Source organism: Limulus polyphemus, unplaced genomic scaffold (assembly GCF_000517525.1).
Source record: "Limulus polyphemus unplaced genomic scaffold, Limulus_polyphemus-2.1.2 Scaffold369, whole genome shotgun sequence".
Taxonomy (NCBI): Eukaryota; Metazoa; Arthropoda; class Merostomata; order Xiphosura; family Limulidae; genus Limulus; species Limulus polyphemus.
Genome location: NW_013665979.1, coordinates 357,795 through 373,295, shown reverse-complemented (window position 1 = coordinate 373,295; position 15,501 = coordinate 357,795). Strand labels below are relative to the sequence as shown.

The following is a 15,501-nucleotide window of genomic DNA, read 5'->3' as shown; positions in this document are numbered from 1 at the left end:
TATATATATATATATATATATATTATTCATTTAACAGTCCTAGCGTGAAGTTGCCTAATGAAGAAGAACGTGTTTTTATTTAAACTTTAAAGTACGTAGAAAAAAAAAGTTGTTATGAAACTGGACTGTTATGAAGTCAGGTGTAAAGAACATTGATTAGAGTTCAAACGGCTGAGAAAGCGGTTGGTTTTTCGTCAGTCCCTAAGGGATTAGGGGATTTACAGCACTCTAAGTCATTAGATCATTATTAGAGAAAGCAGACGCCTTTTTCGTTAAGCCGATGTGGAGATTGCGGAACCCCGTATTAATATGAAACGTTGTAATCCGATGTACAGCAAAACAGGTGTGCAAGATCAGAGAGAAAGGGACTTTTTCGGTGTGTGTTTGAGAAAGGAATATAGAAGACAGGAGTTCAACGAAATAAAATTAAGACCGAGAGATTTAAGAGAGGCGAAAGAAGAAAGTAAAATATTGTCAGCAAGAAACGAAACCTAATTCTAAATCTGCGTGTTATTGATTACAGAAATAAACAGATATTTGTTATAAGGATAAATTGTTTTGAAATATTTATAAATCTAAAATCAATTACCAAGTGTCTTGTTTGTCTCAGTGGCGAATCGTTGGCTTAAATAGCAGCATTTATGTTTTCCGGAGTAATAGGTTGTCTTTTATTTATCTCTTTTTAATAATTAATACTACTCTCCAGTTCGTACTACAAACTCTAAACTCTCATAAAGAAATGTGTTATATTTAACTTGGTATGAGGCAATTCCTGATAGGAATAAGTACGACCTTAATTAGGTTGATAAGAAACTGAAGTGTGAGCATAGCAAATCATAACAGAGTAATATCAAAATGAACCTTACGACGTATTATGTAACTTTATAATTTTTTTTATATTTTTAAGAACATTCTTGCATCTATTCAGAAAAAAATGAATTTAACAGGTGTAGCAATGATTCACACAAACCTTCTTTAAATTTTTTATTTATTTATTTTCAACAGATTGGTACAGATTAAGGTGCTTCTCTGCAGTGTAAGTACTAAACAGATGTGTATTTCGTACAGCAAGTGTACATAACAATCAGCTAAATATAACAGAACTTTACAATGGTTCTAAATAGAAGCAAAATATTAGTTAAACTTCCACATCCATATAACTTTGTTACATCACAAACGCATATCAATTTAACCAATTTTAATCAATCTTTGAATAACATGTGCACCGACTAAAGCCTATAAATCTAGATTTTAACTTACACAAAAGACAGATGCAAGTTAAACTAATATCTAAAATATATATATAGTTAAAGAACTTCTTAAATATAGCCTAACATCCAGCCCTTGAATCAACAATGTTCGCAAGAACCTAACAACACGTGCAATCCAAAAATATTTGAAACTGTGAAACGAGACTCGTGAAATTCAAAGTATAGAACGCTTGCCTTATGACAAATATTTCACACGTGATGTTTAACATTAAAAACATTTCTTGCGTGACGATCAGAGTGAAAAACTCATGACAACGTGACAAGTCATTCAATCAACTTCCAAAAATATGGTCCTTCATGTATTACTTTAATCATTAGTCATTTCCTTCCTTTTAAATTCAAGTTTCCACAGCTTAAACAAACGATTTAATCATATCTATACACATGCAGTAATTTCAGTAGACTGCATGCAGTTCGTCACAGTTCTTGGGTCCAGTTTTTGTTGTACTTTTCTAACACAATCCTGTTTCTTACTGAGCCATTATTATTAGCGTAGTCGTTCTTCGTGATTATGTCTTCACGAAACGCTTAGAAATGGTAGTAAAGTAGTATCTTTACTTACGCCTGTGTAAACAAAGTATTCCTTTAAATCCTTTAGGCGCTTTACCAGCTGTGAGTTTATTTTCAGACACCGAACATGCATTTTTATACTTTCAGCGCGACTTCAACTTGTTCTTATACAACTGCACATTCTATATAAACTTTATAACGTGAGAGACGATAATCCTAAATTGTACGTCAGAACCATGCGGTATTCATTCCAAGCGTCAGAAACTCACGTCTCATAACTAGCAGTGTCCTAAGATGTTTAGTGGATACTTTCGTTCAACCTTCATAAAGTTACTAATAAGTTAGGTGTTTGATTACATAATCTTAAACTATAGAGTTTACAGTATTTCTACTACTAGAGTTATACACACAATTATAATAAACGAATACGGAATGACTTGGCACGTTTACAGTACACTTGAAAGTACTATTGAAAAGCCAAGACTAGTTACAGCTAAAACCATTACATTTAGAAACACAACAAAGCTATCATGCAAACGTCGTCTTTTTACAGTTAAGTAATTACGATCTTTAGTTCCAATAAAAATTCATAATATTTATTATTATCACCAATTCAGTTGAACGTAAATAAACCATAGGGTATGAGAAAAATAATAAGCAATACAATAAAGCAATGTAACAATACAATCAATACATATACTTAGATATATATAAACAACGAACTACAGATTTAATCAATTCCGGCGTTTCAGGCTTTGTAAATGAACCTTGGAAAGTTACTGGGTCAACACGAATTTGAGTTAGAATTTTTGTATATATATATATATATGAGATTGAGTGAGTGGAAACCTTTCATTAGCTGAATAGTGAAATCCCCTACACGTTCTTCTTATTCGATTTCTTAAGTGACTGTTTCAAGTGCTAACAACCGAAGCCTCTGATTTGAATTCTTAGTATACATTTAATCTGAGATCTGCCACACTTTCATTAGTGCTTTTGCTGATATCATGGCTGACTGAATCTGAGAGGAATCGTGCAGAAGAGTATAGCCGTTAGTAACTGGAGAAAACGGGAAGCGGTAAAGTTTGACAGTATCTTGTTGTAATTCTTAACAAAAATATACTCAAAATACATACATTTCTCACAATTAACAATATGATGAGAACTGCTTTTATGAGTGTAAATTTCATAACTTATAATCAAAACATATACATAATTTATAATAAATAACATCGTATTAATAACTCTTTAGTTACAGGAGAAATATAAAGGAGCGAAGTAAATCACTTTTAATAAGTTTGAGTTCGCAAACTTGTACACAATTATATTTTAAAACAAACTATATAAGTTAGGCCTAACAGAGATAAACGCAATAACTCTAAGCCAAGTTATACATCACACATTCGGTGTGGGTCTTACTTATAAGGTTTTAAATATTCAAATTGTTTTTATTTCATTGATTCCTCTGCACAGGTATTGAACGTTAGTAGAAAAAGAGTTGTGTAACTTGTTGCTATAGCAACAGTGGATTAAAAAAATCACAATAAGGGATATATTACATTATTGTGATATTCGCAGCGTCACTACCTCGATGTATTCGAACTGTTTTATTGTTACGAATTAATGATACAATGGTATTTTAACAGTATTTCACCAGATAGACTGTGTTCAACTGAGGTGTGTGTGATTTAATATACTTTTGATCGTCAGTGCATTAATTCTAATGAACTTTATATATTAATGTTTTGCTAGTTTTCTGTGACTATATGAGGCATGTGACTTACTACATATACGCGCTAGTATCTGTTGTGACGTGGAGGGGGGCGGATATATCTGATTGGCTGGAAGTTTTTATTGAATTCTACCCATCTCTATTACGAGACACGTTTAATTCGACGAGGCTTAGGGGTTAGAGTAAAAACATATTATACACTGGACTTCTACTGTCAGTATTTGTAAGCTAGGTTACGTCAATAATGATAACTTTATTTGATAGTTTTTGCTACATATTCGGCTTACTATTTAGTTTTTACAATGTTTTCAATTTGATTTTATCGGTTTCTTATATAAGATTATTGTTAGTTTTACGTGTGTTTTTTTCATATTAAATTTGATCTTTAATTTTTACCACATCTTCTGGTATCAGAATTAAATTATCAGCTTTTACTATTTCCTTTGTTTGTATTTTTAATTTATGGTAAAGCTACGTTTAACTATCTGCTGTCTGTGTCCACCGCGGGGAATTGAACCCTGGATTTTAGCGTTCTAAGCACGTAAACTTTACTAAGGCTGGTATCGTATTTAACTGCTTGTTTTCACTAAATCTTTGGATATCAGAACTAATTGGTAGATTTTACTAGTTCAGATTTCGCTTTATTTGTTAGTTTTTTAGGTTTATTTGTTAGTTCTTGCTTCATTTGTTTTATACCAGGCTCATTCATTAGGATTGTAAATGTTGACTGACACCAGACATTACATATTTCGTGTCTTTCATTTGGTATTACTTGTTAGTCGTCTGTTTTTATTTTTATATTTTAGTATTAGGTGTTACTAGTTAGTTTTCCAACATCTTCAGGTATCAGGAGTTATTCGCTAAAGTTACTACTTTTTAAAAAGTTGTTACTTCTTAGCTGTCACCAGTTGGTTTCTACTTCCTCACTATAAAAAGTTATTCGTTAGTTTTACAATGTCTTTAGGTATCAAATGTTACTCTTTAGTTTCCACTATTCCTTATGATATTAGGTATTATTATTATTATTACTACTTAGGTTGGTTTTAGTTTTAAACCACTAGTTGGCATTCGTTATAGTTTAATGTTTTTCTAAAACCTGGACTTACTCTTCCGTTGTTGTTTTTTATTTCTTCTATTACCAGTTCATTCTCATAAATGTTTACAAGATCTGCTAATATCAGACGTTAATTGTTACTTCAGTAGTCACATTTTTTACAAAATGCACTAGTATCAGGCGTTACTTCTTACGTTGCGTTACTTCTTACGTCACAGTTGACTCAAATATCAAATGACTTATCATATGACGAAAACCATTGAGTGTCTTATAACACAAATATACAGTTTATTTTTCTACTAACACGAAAACAACACTCGCAATATGTTTCTAAACCAAGAACATAACAAGAAACTATGACCAAAAGACAGCATCAATAGCTTATTGACTTTCTGATTGAATCATGTTTCTTACTTGTGCAACGATATATATTTTATTCCGTTTCAAAGTGTTGTATATCCAGTCTATTAGGTCAATAAACAGAAACAAAACAAACTTATAGTCAAAACGCGAGTGCAAAAGCTTTGAAATATATATTTCATTTTCACAACTGTTAGAATTTAGCCTCTCACAAGTTTTACAAATGTTTTCTAAAAGTTAAATAATTCTGTAGAAAAATATATTGCAAATTATCCATTTTAAATAGGTGGAAAAGGGATATTCTCGCATTTAAGCTATTGTTTAAAATAAGTACTACGAAATACGAATGATACCAACAGAATCATAACACGATGGCTTATAATTTCTTTCTAAAAGTATCTAAGAAGCACTTCATATGTGAGGAAATTTCTGCCCAGATTCCTGACCTAGAAGAATGGTTGAGTAACTGTTAATGAATTAAGTTATGTGGTTGAGTAACTGTTAATGAATTAAGTTATGTGTTTGAGTAACTGTTAATGAATTAAGTTATGTGGTTGAGTAACTGTTAATGAATAAAGTTATGTGGTTGAGTAACTGTTAATGAATAAAGTTATGTGGTTGAGTAACTGTTAATGAATTAAGTTATGTGGTTGAGTAACTGTTAATGAATTAAGTTATGTGGTTGAGTAACTGTTAATGAATTAAGTTATGTGGTTGAGTAACTGTTAATGAATTAAGTTATGTGGTTGAGTAACTGTTAATGAATAAAGTTATTAATTTCCGATATAGTAGAATAACCATGAAAGAGAAAATTCAAAACGCTACAATAATTTGTCATTAGTAAATTTGTTTCTTGTATAGTTCAAAAGTTTAACGTTGCTTCATACTTTCGTTTCGATGTTCAAAAAAATAAAACTTTCACTTAATATTAGTTTTTATGTATATATTTAACAGCAAGAAGAGTCCTAGAATATTTCTTTTTCTTTTCCAATTTGCTCCTATAGTTCCTAGTATGTGCGGTGAGAGCTTGGACTCTATATCTCTTCAAAAATATCCTTATGCATATTTTTTATTATATTCAGATAATATTATTTTCTTATTTTAAACTTTCTAACTATTGTTGTCGCTACTTAACAATAAGAACGTTTTGGTATCGTCAATTTCAAGACGTTTTCTGGAGTTTTACATTTCATTATTTTACAATAGCTTTTTTCTATTTTAGCTCTATAGCAATATCACTGTATGAACAGTGCTTATTTGTCTTTTTTAGTATTTGTAGAGTATGAAAAAAAAATATTTTTTTACTCCTGTTGTTTTCTACAATTTACAAAATTAAAGTTTTTATCTTTTATTTTGTACATTTTCCAATAAGAACGATTTTGGCTCATAATTTTCTCATATTTAACTGTAAGAAAATTTATTTATTTTTTACGTTTTTTAATTTTACGACATAATCTTTAGATTTGATTTATGCAGGGCTCTTTTAAGGCGTATTGGCGTGTTAGAAGCCCATGCTGAACGTAGCAAGCAGTTAGACCATAGGGAATATGAATGCTTGACCTTCAACATTGATCATCAGAAGGTGGTACATCTGTTCGTAGTGAACACCGTTCATGTGAAACATGTCCTGTATCATTGGAATAAGTGGGAAACAGCTGAACGAAGCTGTCCAATATTCAACATGCCTACAAAGTGACAGATTTCAAATGCGAAAATACATCAAACTCTGGACTATATACAGCTGACTTTAGGTACCCCAAAAATCAAGTGGGCCATTTGACCATATTGTTCTAAAATAGCTTCCAAGGATATAGGCAATGCTTCACATGACCGGCGGCTCAATTTGGTGATCACTGATGTATGTTCCTTATGGTCTCACTGGAATCTACGTCAAGAAATATAGCTTCATAACTAATAATATCATTTTTATTGATTTCCAAGCACTCCAAAAAACTTTATAAAAACACCGTATGTTAAATAAGAGTGACTATAGATCACTTTATTCTTGTATTCTACAGTAGCAGCAATCTGTTTTTGAGTTTTAGATATTTTACAGTAAGAGTGTTCCTGAATAACTCTTTCATTAGATTTTAGTACAAAAGAAAAATAATATATTTTTATTACGTAAAAACTGAGACATTCTCTGGGTCATATTTTTGTGCTATTTTACCGCGAAGTCTATTTTTAGTTTATATTATTCTAGCATTTTAGATAAAGAAAGTTATGGAATTATATTTATATACTAAATATATGGTCAAAACATCTTTTGTTATTTAATAGTTATAACATTTATAATAAAGTCCGTATATTAAAATTTGTATAGAATAGTGCCCTACGCACACTTTCTACTACATTGAGAAGGTTTCTGTTTTTAATTTTCAATAGCCTACAGCACGTTTTAGGGAAGATTCACTAGACGGCATTATTTAGTAGGCCATACACTTGTAATATTTTTTATTTTAAAGTTAGATTATAGATATTTTTTTTCTAGCATATGACGATAAAATAGTTTTCTGGACTTGTTTTTCTCAACGTTTTGAAAAAAACCTTTTTTCTTCTCATCTTCTATGTTTTATTGCAAAAACGTTTCAAGATCATGCTGTTCCAAAGTTAAACAGTAAATTAAAAAGGTTTCTAACCTTTTATATTTCCTATTTTACAAAGACTTTTTTTATTTTGTCTTTGATATTTAACCATGAGAATATTCTGAATACTACGTTTCTATTTTGTTCTTTATACACCAGTTTTCCTATTTTTGTAATATCTTACAGCAAGTTATTGTATCATACCCTTCTAGTATTCTCCAAAGAAATAATTACAATAATTTTGTCAACTCTTTATATTAAAATAACTTCCTCTCTTTTTTTGTCAATGTTAATATAATTTTGACAGTCTAAGTATTTTATATTGAGAAAGATTGGTTATTTTGTTTACAACAAGCCAATGTCTGAAACGGAAAACTCAGTTTGCTCTCTCTCTTTCACAATGAGAAGAATTTTGCTTTTCAATTTTATTTCTCACAGTGACAAAATTGTATTTGATCTGTTTTCCAGGTGTCGTTTGCTATATATTTTTTTAAGGTAGTTAATCTCGCATGCTAAGTTCTCAGATTCTGCTTATCATTTTTGTTCTTAATATCCTATAAAAGTCGTTTTCTGTTTCATAAATGTTTTGCTAAGTATTCAACATTCGGATAACTACTGTCTACAATAAGGTCTTTTTTGACTTCCAGTTCCAAGAACCTTTTTTTTATAACCAGTTGATTCTATTCTTGGGGTTACATGGTACTATCTCCCTCTTAATAATTCCCTTGCGTTCATCTAAGCCGTTTCTTGCGTGAAAATTGGCAAACACCTTGAACGTATGGTTTCGCTGATACTCATACAGGTTAGTTTGCATAACTCCATGGATGAAATTCAGTCTTACTTGAAGAAGCAGACGCATGTGCCAATTTTGTCGATGTGGACTAGGATATGTAATAGAATATACTCAGCATTTTCACATCGCTTAAAAAACCCTCTAGCGTGCCAATGTGGAATTATCAAGTAGAGGCTTCATGTGTTTTGATCCAATTGAGTTTAAGATAATTCATACTCTCTGCTTATTTACAGATCCAAACTTAACACCGATTCTTAATAAACCATAGCACATCCACACACTTAAGAATTCGTAAAAACACTTGGAACTTACTCATGAAACGAACATTAACTATAATTTAACCTGCAAATTTCTACTATTTCAAGCATGATATAATAGATATCATGCTTGGAAGACTAGAAGGTTTATTCAATGATTTCCAGACATTTGTATACCGCTAGTGTCTGTATAGAGTTATACTAATGTATTTATATTATTTCTCTTTTAAACATTTTAACATTCATTTGTCTTAACCTATTATAGCCTATAAAGTTTGAGTTAGCCGTGGATGTTTATAAGTCAAGAACCTCAAAAATATCACACAAACAAAAATTATCTAAGTATTAGCGTTGACTTACATTGCTGAATCGTGTTCACAAAATATATTACATCACTCAAATTTATACATTTCAGCTGGTACCTGTTTTTGCCTCGGTTTTCTCTAAGCAATTATAAGTTATGATGACTAATACAACGAAAATTAACTTTTAAGTTACTACATTATAAAATCCATACTTTTTCATCCAAATCCCCCTTACAACAGGTAGTACGGCCAATAAACAACACAAAAAATGAAGAACAAGCAAGGAAATCCGATGCGGCATGTTCTGTCAATCCGTTTGGCCTTTATCTTGTGATCAGCAGGGGGGACCAGGGTAGAGTTCAGTTCGTCCTCTTCTACCTGTTGTTTGTCTTCTTCCGAGTCCTTCATTTCAGAACAACCAGATAAAAATAGAATTTGAGTGGCAAACTGTATTTAAGCCTTTTATCTCTATGTTTCTGACTGGGCTTTATGACAGTTTCTCGCAGTCACGTCAGAAACTTACCTTACTGATGGTAAAAACACGTTCTTTATAAAGTCATTATAAACAAATGTTTCTTAATGCAGTCAGATCAGAAACAACCTTACAGTCACGTCAGAAACGTATCTTACTGATGGTAAAAACACGTTCTTTATAAAATCATTATAAACAAATGTTTCTTAATGCAGTCAGATCAGAAACAACCTTACAGTCACGTCAGAAACGTATCTTACTGATGGTAAAAACACGTTCTTTATAAAATCATTATAAACAAATGTTTCTTAATGCAGTCAGATCAGAAACAACCTTACAGTCACGTTAGAAACGTATCTTACTGATAGTAAAAACACGTTCTTTATAAAGTCATTATAAAAGATTTTTCTAAATGCAGTCAGATCAGAAACAACTTGATAGTGTTTGATAGTCATGTCAGGAATGTATCTTACCAATGGTAAAACACTTTCTAACTAAAGTCATTATAATAACAAATTATTAATGTAGTGGTATTAGAAATAGTTTCTTAATAGTCATTTCAGTCGACATATTTAACATAAATGATAGCAAAAGATTAAAAACGACGCGTTTAGACATTTCCATAACTCAAGAAAATCTTCATACCCGAGAATCCACAACTAGATAACACCTCTTAAAGCGCTGCACTGGAATTGTTTATTTCAAAGAATAAAAATAGCGTATTCAGGTTTTGCTTAATGTATTATATATAGTTCTGAAGAGGAAAAAATTTAACTGATTTTATGTAATACAAGAAAATATGTGTATAAATTTTGATGTAAGAAGCAGATTAACACTACCTTGGCCAAGTGGCTAGAGCGCTCGACTGGCAATCTGAGGGTCGCGGGTTCGAATCACCGTCACAGTAAATATGCTCGCCCTTTCAGCTGTGAGGACATTATAATGTGACGGTCAATCCCACTATTTGCTGGTAAAGGAGTAGCCCAAGTGGTAATGACCAGCTGCCTTCCCTCTAGTCTTTCACTACTAAATTAGGGACGGTTAGCGCAGATAGCCCTCGTGTAGCTTTGCGCGAAATTCAAAACAAACTCATCAGAATCTGTTTAACATATTTATGTTCACATGTCTCTTGTAACTTGATTTGAGTTTTGTAAGACGTCCGTCACATTTGCCTGAAAAGTGAACATTTTCAGGCAGGTGTGATAGGTGGTGAAGGAAGCCAAAAATATATGTTCGTATTTATCTGTTAGTAAATCAATATTAAATTTATTTATTAGGTTAAATTTGTAATCCCAGCTAACAACAACTTAGTATCCGAAAGCTTCAACTTGTCGCTTTGTTTCCTGTGTTCGTTTTCTTATGAGCCACATTGCTGTATTTAAATCAATGTCTAACACTGAGTTTTATATATATTATTCGTTGTACTATAAGATGATATTTTAAATCTCATTTGTAACTGATATGATGATTATATGGATGTATAGTACAACTTTAGCTTTGGGCTAAAATAATTATCTGATTTAACAATTAACGGTATCTTCATTCGTAGATCTATCTGTCTTTGATAACATTGATGTATATGATGTTTAAGTACGTCTAGCTCTGTATAAACTGGCCGTTTCTTTTATTTTCATTTTCCCGTCTCTTTAGTATATGATAAAAGTTTATCTGACCTTTAAGCATTAGTCATCTGCCAGATACTGGCAACTCATAAACGCCGCAGGATACACAGAACATGTCATAGTAAGTTTTCTTGGAACGTCACAACTATGAGACATGTTGCAAGATCCCTGCAGCGGGTTAAAATCAGGGCCTGTGTGTTTAATCATTAACGATAACTAAACACTACTCAACACACAATATGTAAATAGAGCGAAGATCATGCACACTTGTTTGTCTGTCCAATCATACTGAATGTGTAAGGTTTCCCTTGTCTTAGATTATGATACAAATTAAACCTAATTTACTATTGTCGTTATAGTCATGGGCTTTAAGTGTATGACGTATTCCGGAGATATTCGAAATGAGGAGACATTTGATAATTATTTTAGATCGAATAACACTGGGGAGTATTCTACACGTTTTGTATAAAGAAATATATTTTATTTGAGTAATCAATATTCTGCAATTATTACTACATTGGGCTTTTGGAGTTCGGAAGAATCATTATTATTTTTTTTTTTTTCAGATGAGGATCCGTCCAAAAGATGGGGAAAATAACAGATACACATCATCTGAAGATTTTGTCTAATCAATGCTTTATAATTAAAGGTCCTTTTCAGGACTACCAAATCTTGAGAAAGAGAACGTACATTTAGCGTTTTGTAACACTGGGCAAAACGAAAGAGTCAATGTTAATTTTGTGTATTTAACAAAACGCTTTATTTAATATTCTTATTGAAGTGAACTTATCAAGTTGACCCTAACGATAATGCATAAGTTAATATCATGTAAGAACTATTTTGAAATGAAATAGAAGTTTTTGATTTCGTAATGTGATACATAAAATATATGTCTAGAATTTGATCGTTTTACGTTAATACGAAAAATAGAATTTTACTCAATTGTAAGTTAAACTAATGTTTGGCTCACCCCTTAGTGACATACTTTCTAACTGTTTGAACCTAGCAACACATTTTGGAACTATCCACCATAGTGGCATATATTGAAACTATCTACTCTCTAGCGTCACTCTGTGGAACTTTCTGGCGCCAAAGAATACCCCACCCAACTTTTGATTTACCATTGACGATCCCCCACTATGGCGGCTTCTTTGGACGCAGATTAAGCCGAATAACTACCACAGTTTCTTTCTTACTAATGGTATTTAAAAACAGTTTTTTTACTAAAGTCGTTTTAAAAACTATTTCTTAATCTAATCATATAAGAAACAATCCCTTGATAATAACATCAGGAACAACTTCTTACTGAAGTAATTCCGAAAGAAAAATAAATTGTAACCGAAACTTGTTATTACAAAAGCTATTTCAGAAAACAATATTTCTGAAGTCAATTGCAAAACAGTTTGTTATTAAATATTACTATAGAAAAATTTTGGTAAAGACTTTTAGAAACACTTCTTTCTTTAAAATGGTGTTTCACTAGTGAGAAACCAGTTTTGCAAGATAAATATCAGAAACAGTTCAATCTTAAAGTTCTAACGAGGATTTTTTAAATTAAAAGCTTAAAATTCGCCTACAATAGTTTTGTACTGTACAGAGGTATATAACGAAAACGGCAGCGTAGAATTTATCACTTTAGAGTTGACAGAGTGGAATTTACCCCTTTCAAGTAAAATATAGTAGAATTTAACTCTTTAAAGTAAGACAGGGTAATAGAATTTAGCCCTTTAAAGTAAGACAGATTAGAATTTACCGTGTTAATGTAAAACATAGTAGAATTTACCCCTTTAAAGCAAAACATAGTAGAATTTACTGCTTTAAAGTAAGACAGGGTATAATTTATCGCTTTAGTTTAAAACAAATAAGAATTTACCGTTTTAAAGCAATTTTACGTCTCTGGTCGTTTGTTAATTTCCCGTATAATTTCTTTCGGATGAAACTTTAGCAATACAAGTCCTTTCTTAAAAAACTATTCTTTTCTTTCTCAATACAACTTTGCAATACACTTAATTTCCACAGTCACTTAACTTAAACACACGCTATGATTCACAACGATTCACGCACTTTATTTAAGGTCACTACCGTGCTTGACTTAATTGTCCGTCTCTATCTCTGCCTGTCTGTCTGCAATTCAATTAATTATCTCGCTTTATTTGCCTGCTTATATACTAAAATAGAGGGCGCGTAGAAAAGACTAGAGTTGCCAGGAAAAGACGTGATCCTTCTAGAAACTCCAGCGCGCATGACTTCCGCTGTCGTAACAGTAACGTGGTCAATTGTGATAAGACGTAAAGAGCTTTCAGATTAGGTGTAATCTAAAATTTTCCTAAACATTGTAACGTCGATACATGTAGAGTCGTCAACTTTTTGAAGGCCATAGATAGGCCCAAATAAAATGTTTTTGATTGTGTACCAGTTTAACATTGAATATTATTTATGATTTTAACTTCATACATAAGTGCCAAAATACTATAATAGTTATATTTAATTTTGACTACTACGATGCGTACATGCCTCACTGTACACCGTATAATCAAATAATTTCAAAAAGACCCAAAATTCGAGCGCTTTCGAATAGTTGATTCTTCTTCTTCAGGAGAATGAATTGTAAAAGCAAGTGTAATCACCAAACTGCTTTGTTTGTACGTTGTTTTTAATATAATAAATAAAATTGTTTGTCAAAAGACTGCTTTGTTTGTGCTTTGTTTTAATATAATAAATAAAATTGTTTGTCAAACGACTACTTTGTTGTGTTTTTTTTTCTCGATAATAGCCCAACAAAATGACTTTCTATATAGACAAAAGTACATGTTTGGTCTTAAAGAAGCTAGACGTGATAGAAAACTTTCAATTAGATTTTAAGGTTCATATTGGTAGAGGTAACAAACTTCCTAGTATCTTTTGTAAAAGAGAAAAAATAAAATTTGTTAATCAGTGATATATGAAAATTTAACAACCTGGTAAGTGTATCACTTTACTCTTTTATATTACTCAAAGTTAGCGCCACTAAGAAGAAAATAAATATAGAATTAAAAGGTTAAGTGCATATAAAATATTTTTTAACAAATAGGTACGAATGTAAATCTTGGAGATACTCTACACCTATCAAAATACAATTATATTTAACTTAATGCCTATGTTTGTCATAATTTCAACGAATTGTTCATTATTGTATGACTTACTACAAACTTTTTCCGGCCTTTTAAATAATAATTTATTTAAAAACATAGATAAAAATTACCTGGTTTCCATTGCAGGTTTTGATATGGGTTAGCTAAAGCGAAGAAAAAAACAACAGTAATTAGATTTTGATCATTATACTTTAACGTTAAAGGTGCCGTTAAGTGTATAAGTATTCTATACACGTTAAAGGTGCCGTTAAGTGTATAAGTATTCTATACACGTGTAATCTATCATAATCACAGTTGTCACATGCACTCTTCTCTTCCTTGAACAAGGATTCTTCTGTGTTTTCTAGAAAGTTCTCTCAGCTAACTAATGTTGCATAGCTGATTTAGAGAAGTCAAGCCTTAACAACACTGTATTTTATACTTCTAATAAAAGTGATTCATCTGGAGAAAAGGTAAAACAAAAAATGTTGTTTTGGACATGGTGGGAGTGAATTCCCCAGTTTATAAGGAGAATCTCAGTTGCTCTTAAATTTTTGGTTGCTTATAATATTCAAGTAAGAAAAAAAGTTTAAAAAAAAGAATAAAACCATTTTAAAGTTTTAATAAATAAATAATCTTAACATTTTGAGCAAAACTTTTTCACATGTGGAAAAAAGGTTTCTGCGAAAAGTAAGATAGAGCCTTGGTTTGCAAGGATGGTTTGTAATCATTTAAGCAGCTACCACGTCTTAGCAATTCCAAATCACAATTTACATTCAAAAGTTCTTAAAAACATATTTTAACAGCACTCTAGAGCTGTATTGATAGACTTGCTAATCTCAGAATTTATTTACTGTCATTTTTTTTACAAGCTTATTTATTAGCTTAACTCAAAAGTTCTGCCAAGTTCCGTCTTTTTTAACCAATGAAGCAAAACTGTGATTAACGGCATTTGCAACGTGATGGTTGGTTGAGCAGCAAGCATGGTGTGAGGTAGTTTGGTTGTCCAGTAAGCATAGCTAGAGGGACTTGATAGTTTAGTTAACCAATAAGCATAGATGGAGAGGCGTGATAGCTTGGTTGCCGGTATGCATGGACAGGGTACCCGATGGTTTGGTTGTGAGGTAAGCATGAACAGGAGACGTGGTAGTTTGATTATCCAGTAAACATGGACAGGGGGACGTGGTAGTTTGGTTATCCAGTAAGCATGGACGGGGGGACTTGGTAGTTTGGTTGTCCATTAAGCATAGATGAAGAGACGTGGTAGTTTGTTTGTCCATTACGCAAAGATGGGGAGACGTGGTAGTTTGGTTGACCAATAAAAATAGATGGGGGGGGACGTGGTAGTTTGGTTGTCCATTACGCAAAGATGGGGAGACGTGGTAGTTTGGTTGACCAATAAACATAGATGCGGGGGGGGGACGGGGGGG

At 31.8% G+C, this 15,501-nt stretch overlaps 1 protein-coding gene across 2 annotated transcripts in view; it reads right to left on the bottom strand.

Moving 5' to 3' along the window:
- Positions 1–7,612: 7,612 nt before the first annotated feature.
- LOC106457749 (glycine receptor subunit alpha-2-like) overlaps positions 7,613–15,501 on the bottom strand; it is a 93,140-nt gene continuing 85,251 nt past the window's right edge. For both annotated transcript variants that reach the window (XM_022383770.1, XM_022383772.1), the window contains 2 exons: positions 14,203–14,235; positions 7,613–9,269 (listed from right to left, as the gene is read on the bottom strand). In XM_022383770.1, coding sequence (XP_022239478.1) covers positions 9,099–9,269; positions 14,203–14,235 — 204 coding nt within the window. In that variant the 3' untranslated portion in view covers positions 7,613–9,098. The remainder of the gene's footprint in view (positions 9,270–14,202; positions 14,236–15,501) is intronic.